We start from the raw sequence: 6,956 nt of genomic DNA, 5'->3' as shown, positions 1-6,956 counted from the left end.
TATTGGATACTAGAAAGACTGCATTCGTATGACGATTTTTGCATCGAATTTTCTTCAGTTAGGAATATCATTTCTTGTTTGGTGGATACATTAACTATCAAGCAGTAAATATCTTGAGTATTTGGTTTCTGTTAATATTAGTATCTGGAGATAATTCTATCAGGTTACGGGTCAAGGCAAAAGACTATTGCAGCAACCAAGTAAAATATGACATTTAGACTGTGGGGGTGTAATAATCTGTACAACGTAACATTTGGTCTGGTGGGGTGTGATAATCTGGATTTTTTTTAAAAAGACGAATGTATGTTTAAAGAATTTGATCCTTTCATAACTGATCAACAATTCTAATTGTATGCCACTTAACAAAAGCCACTTAACTTAAACTGTTTTGGCTTTGTTATGCAACAAATTTTTTGGATACCTAATTTTAAATTTTGGTGATTGGTGATGGACTGACCATCGTGATCATGTATGTATGTATGTATATTGGTCCTTTTTTAGAGTCAGCGCAACTGGGCACTTTTACTCTTTGATAGCTGGGGGTACTACAGGGTCCACCCATCTCATTGACTAATTTATGTATTCCTTATAAGCTTCATTATTATTTCCCCGTGCGGAAAGTGATTACTCTAAGATTAGATAGTGCTAAGTAGGATAGCCTGTCAGTTTTCGCATATAACTACAAGGCTCTGTCGTGATCATGACACTACTCAAAATTTGGACACTTTAATGTCTAACCGTCAAATTGCTGCCGCGCTATTATCAGCTATAGTATGTGTCGAAAAGTCATCAAAGTCATCATTATTTAAAACATTCTAGTACTTTAAGAGAACATCATATGAAGGATTTCACAGCTAATGACAATATCCAAACAATATATTGCATTTGATCATAATAATAATCATAAATGTGTTTTATTTACGTTTTGCTTCGAAGATAAGGGAGTTTTTGTTTAGTTTATGGAAAAATTTCCTGAGGAATAATTATAGTATATTTTTCAAAATTCTGGACTATTTACTGTAATATAAGAATAAAAACACAATAAAAATTAACAATTAAAGCAACAAATTTTTGAATCTCGTTTTACAACCGATTTTGGTATTTAGCCGTATACAAATTTTAATAAACAATTCGCATTCGTATAGAGAGCTATGAGATACTTATTCAATCAAATACAAGAATTTTTTTTAATACACATATATAGTAAAAAACGCTTACTAAGCACTAAGCAACTGACAACAATTATAAAATATTCTATCTATTATATAGAATTATATATATGTATAACATATATTTAAACATGCAAGTGACTGTGTACGTATATTTGTATATTTGATTTATATTATTGTGCATTGTTTTTCTAAAAGACATTTTTATTATATTTTAGTTATTGTACTTTTAATATGATGAGTCATAAATAAATGAAGAATTTTATCTCAGTAGAGTGTGAAGAAAAATTATCACAAGTGCCAGTGTTTAGCAAACAAAAAGCAAAAACTGAAGCGTTTATGCAGTTTTCGTAATAAATCTCTACGAAAACGAACGAAAAATATATAATATAATAATAATATATATAAAAATGTTGATTCGAATATGTATAAGAAAACAATAGTATATAAAATTTTAATTATAATTTTAATGATTTAATTATTATATGATGTTTTGATATGAAGATAGATGATCATTCTGTCACAAAAATCATGATCTGGGATAAAGATGATGATTCTGTGATGAAAATGATCATTTTCCGAGATAAATATGTATATTATGGGATAAAGATGATGATTTTTGGATGAGTATGATATATTATTGTACACTTACCTCCTATATCCATTCCACAAACAATGTTTTCTGCTACGTAGGAATAAATGATGAAGCCTTTGTCGTGAAAAGACAAGCTTTTCACACTTGATGTAGGAAAATAAACGAAGTGTCGAAAAAATTAAAAAAAAATAAGAAGAATAACTTTTTTATTGTTGTTTAATTGCACTTTCTTATATTTGCATTTTGTTATAAATTATTTTTTACACAGCTGATCTTCAATTAAGATTTTTTTTATTGTTGATTTTGTTGTTCTTGCTATTTAATTTGTTTTCTTTGGCTTTGCCGTACGCTTTCAGACTAAATTTGGAAAAAAAAATTTTAATAATTTTAAATAATTTTGTAATTAATCATTTCATTAATCAATAATTATTCAATAATAATTAATATTACTAATTATTAAATAAATAATATACAATATATAATTAATTTATATTCAAATATGTAATTCCTTAAGCAAAACTTAAATGGGTCTTTCATGCTCCCTACTATAAAAAATATATTAAATATTAAAGATTAAATATTAAAGATACCCTAGTCAGCAAAATCGCCTACTATTCAGTACACACATTAAAAGTGGACCACCCATTTATAACTGATCTAAATTTATACAATATAGTATTTTCGCAGAGGTTTTATAAAACATCATAGGTAGTTTATAATGTTAATGGAAGTATTTTTTACCAAACATTAGAATATAAACATTAACAAAAAACTTAGTCCAAGCGATGCTTGACAAGTAGTATATGAACTAAACTAATCTAATCTATCTATGAAAAACAGTATTTTTGAAATAGATCATTTTTGCTGGTCATTTTTACACAGTCTTTTTTGAGACTGTATATCTCTAAAAATATTAAAAATAGACTCCATATCATTTTGAACTTTACGAGATGTTCCCAAAAAATGCCGTATATAAATAAAATTAAAATATTGTTGCGCAAAAGAACCTAAGTTATTTGCGATCACTTATAAGCTGAAGATGTTTAAAAAGTTCTATATTTGTTTTTCTTTCAAACTAGAATCGATCAACAACTGCCATTTGGAGTAGACATTTGGCACCTAACCGAATTTTTATCCTGCAATATTAGCTATAGTCTATATTAGCCTATAAGTTTATAGACTTATGAAGTTGGTTCAGTTTTATTTAAAAGGGCGCGTTATGTATTTACTGATCACTGCGTTCCTTTTGAAGATCCTTCTGGTTCGCGTATGAAAAACGATAATCTATGATATTACTACGTGTCGTTTTTTTAACCTCAAGTGAATCTTGGTGTATAAGGCCGGTATTTCGACCAAAAGCCGCTATTTCGACCAAAGGCCGCTATTTCGACCAAAGCCGCTATTTCAACCTATTTTGGTATTAAATTTTAGTACGGTGTGAAATATGTTTGTAGATAATTATCTTATTCTTCTTAAAATATTTAAAATTCTTTTTACTCTGTATATATGTAGTATGTTCACATAATAAAACAAAATCTCGTAACCACAAATCTAACTAATTAAATAAATTATGTTGTTGTTAAATAATGTTTGTTTATAAACAAACATTATGCTTACATAAATGCGTACAACGTAAATATGTAGATATGAATTAAATAATAGTTTTGTATTTTTATCTTTTTTCAGTAAAAGATACATATTTAAAAAGTTTTTTTTTCGTTCCATAATTGTTGAAACAAAACAAGGCAAAAGTATCTCACTACTTTGAAGTCCTAAAAATTAGACACAATTGTAACACATAATATTATAATATTATAATATTAACATATATTACATAATATTATTATATATTATAATATTTAAAGGTATATTACCTTTAAATATTTTTATATTTATTTATTATAATAAACAAGAAAATAAGATAGTCGCATAACTATATTTGCGCAGAATTTTAACTCAATTCAGGTAGTTACAGACACACCCTTAATACTTAATTTATCCTAGACTGTGATTTTGAAAGACAGATGTTTCAATTTTGTATGATTGTCATAAATGTACTAATTCAATTCAAAATATATTGAATGAAAAGAGATACCTTTTTTTAATACGTAAAGGATGATTTACGTGAGTTCGCATATGCGGGTGGGGTGGCTTTTCTAATATTTAGAATTTTACTAAAATGATTTTCACGGTTTTATGATTAACTATTCTAGTAAAAGGTAAGTAAACAAAAGTTTTTGGAAAAACCTAAAACATCCGTTAAATAGTTTTCAGTGTTTTATGATATTATGATAAATTCTCAACAGACAGCAGACCCAAATTTATTAAATTCAACCTAAAGACTCAAAGCAATAATTCACAGTTTCCTAAAATTACCGAAAAATGGTTTTGCGATTAACTATTATATTAATTTGCAACTAAACAACATAGTCCCAAAAAGTCCCAACATTTTGTTTAAGAACATAAAAGAATATTGAAAACTAAACGATTTTATACTAAAGTATTGTGCTAATCTTTTACTAAATAGGTAGTTGCAAAACCCAAAAAATTTAAACAATAGTTTGGTGTTGTTTTGCGAAAAAAATTGGAAATTCCGAGAAACAATTCTGCAGTTAACTAGTTTGCACCCGTACAGCCTGATCCCAAAATCCCAGTGAAATACAAATTTGCCTAAGTTGTAAAACAATAGTTTGGTTCACCCTAAAGCTGAAGACTATAGTAAAACAATTTTCTTCATTTTATGATTAACTAATATTTTAATGTGTAACAACAATGGAGCATCACAAATCCTTACATATTTTCAAGGCACTTAAACTATAGATTGGGATTTTCAAAAACTTAAATTTTCCCTAAATTGGTTTCGTGATCAACCATTAGTATTTTGCAAATATTTTGTAGTTCAATCACAAAACACTAAAAATTTACTTAATAACCTAAAACAATAGCATCGCGAAATCCATAGATTGTTGGTAATACTTTCAACTCGAAATTAGCAATTAATAAACATCTGCTTTTCCAAAGAAATCCTAAACTTCTAAAGCAAAATGATAGATTATTTTTTAAAAAATCATATAATCACTATATTTTATAGAAAAATATAGTGAATTTTTATTGAAAAATAATGCTAATATTGGTAAAAAGTTACCGATAATCAAATTAAAAAAACAAAAACAATATCAATAAAATCCAATTTGTATTTAAAATTTTTACTCAAATTCTATTCAATTGTAATAATGCTTATAAAAATTCAATAAAAAAATAATCTGCATTAAGACTATAGAAGCTATTATATCAAAATCAGTATTATGTAATTTCTCTTTTCTCTAATCCATTTTAAGTTTCTTCAAGCATTTATCAACATTAAATTTATTTAAAAAAAAAAAACAATGAAAAGTGTAATTTTTATTAATACAGTGAAAACTCTCTTGAGAGAATACTCATTATCATTTATACGAAAGGGGTGTCCGAGAAAACAGGGTGTAATTATTTTAAATAATTATAAAAGCAAAATGTGGTTTTAGAACAATTTTCCACGAAAGCCCCTTCAACGAAAGTGTTCGTGTTATCTAAAAGAAACTACACAACGAAATATGTAAATTCCTTGACTACAGTGAAAACTCGCTCAGAAGATAAAATTATCAATCAACTTTTATTCAATCGATAACATTGGTCGGAGTGTCCGATCAAATAGGGTTTAATTGTTCTATAAGATGATAATAACGAAATCATATATCTCTATCTTAGAGATACACTCCTTTACCTTAACGAAGGTGCTAGTTAGGAAAGTTTTCACTGTACTACAATGTCACAGGCAGCAAATTTACTTGAATGCCAAAAAATATAATAGATAAAATTATGCAACAACCTTTCTTAACAAAATTCTTCAAAAGGTACATATTAAATGAAATTAATTTAAATAATACAATACAATTCATTTCCATTTCGTTAGATTTGCAAAATAGCAAAACTTCTAGGGATCTAGATCAAAAGAAATCTATTTAAATCATGTAACACGTTTATGATATTAATAAAATAATTAAACATTATATATTATCTTATCGTTTTAAAACAACAAAAACAGTATTTACTATGTTTTTTTCTTAAATCGAAACAATTTAATATGTTTCTGCATATATTCTTCTTCATAATACACATACGGCCTATATGACACATCTTCTTTTATAACTCCTATTTATGGATTTAAATAGAGAGAATTACGCTATCTTCCAAATAAAATTTATTAATATATTATTTATTATTAATTTATTTCATATTATGTTCACATAAGACTTCAACAACATAAATTATATAACTTTTAAACTACATTAAATGTTTGAAATTACCAGATTAGATCTTACAGTTTTCGATGTACTATATCTTTTCTATTAATATTTAAAAATAATGAAAGCTTAATATGGTTTCCAAAATCACAGTGGACAGATATATAGTTTTCTATTTAACTATTCTATATGTTAATATTAATTTGCTCTCTGCATCTATTCTATATTTTAATTTCAATATTATCTTATATTCTATATACTAATCTCAATATTATTATTTTCAAGGAATAACAATTCAACCAGTCTCTGATCTTAAACCAGATCCAAGTAATTATAATAATTATATAAATAATAATAATAATTATAATTATATTAATGTTAATAATATTAATAATAATAATATTAATAATATTTTATAATATAATTAATATATTATAATTAATATATAATATTATAATAATATTAATAATATTAATAATAATAATATTAATTATTAATAAAATATAGGCTTGGCGCCAGAGTTTGACAATAAATTTAAATAGTTTGCTACATTTAACAACTTTTTTATTATAATGGCATAAATCCGATTGGTTCTAGAGATATTGTGCCTTATAGTTGCTAATTTTTTCATCCACCAAATAAAGAAATTGCATATTTTTATTATATTTATTTGTGTAAATAATGTAAAAAATTTTCAATATTCTTTGTTTCATATCTATAAAACCAAGCTATATCGAGATATAGCGTAGTATATTAATATATGCATATAGTGCAGTATATATTAATATATGACATATATCGTTGTATATACATATATGTTATATAGCGTAGTATATACGCAATTCTTGGCGTAGAATTATAAACAATGAAATGAATAAATCGATAGGTGAAATGAGATATATAACTCGAGAT

General features: G+C 25.7%; 1 protein-coding gene across 1 annotated transcript in view; it reads right to left on the bottom strand.

Annotated features, from left to right (window-relative positions):
- Window positions 1-1,962, bottom strand: part of LOC119669025 (la-related protein Larp4B-like) — an 8,043-nt gene extending 6,081 nt beyond the window's left edge. Inside the window, exon 1 of the mRNA XM_038078752.1 lies at window positions 1,822-1,962. Coding sequence (XP_037934680.1) covers window positions 1,822-1,834 — 13 coding nt within the window. The 5' untranslated portion in view covers window positions 1,835-1,962. The remainder of the gene's footprint in view (window positions 1-1,821) is intronic.
- Between the last annotated feature and the right edge of the window lie 4,994 nt (window positions 1,963-6,956).

This window comes from Teleopsis dalmanni, chromosome 1 (genome assembly GCF_002237135.1).
Source record: "Teleopsis dalmanni isolate 2A chromosome 1, ASM223713v2, whole genome shotgun sequence".
Classification (NCBI taxonomy): Eukaryota; Metazoa; Arthropoda; class Insecta; order Diptera; family Diopsidae; genus Teleopsis; species Teleopsis dalmanni.
Note: the sequence above shows the minus strand (reverse complement) of the source record. Positions and strands in the feature narration are given on the sequence as shown.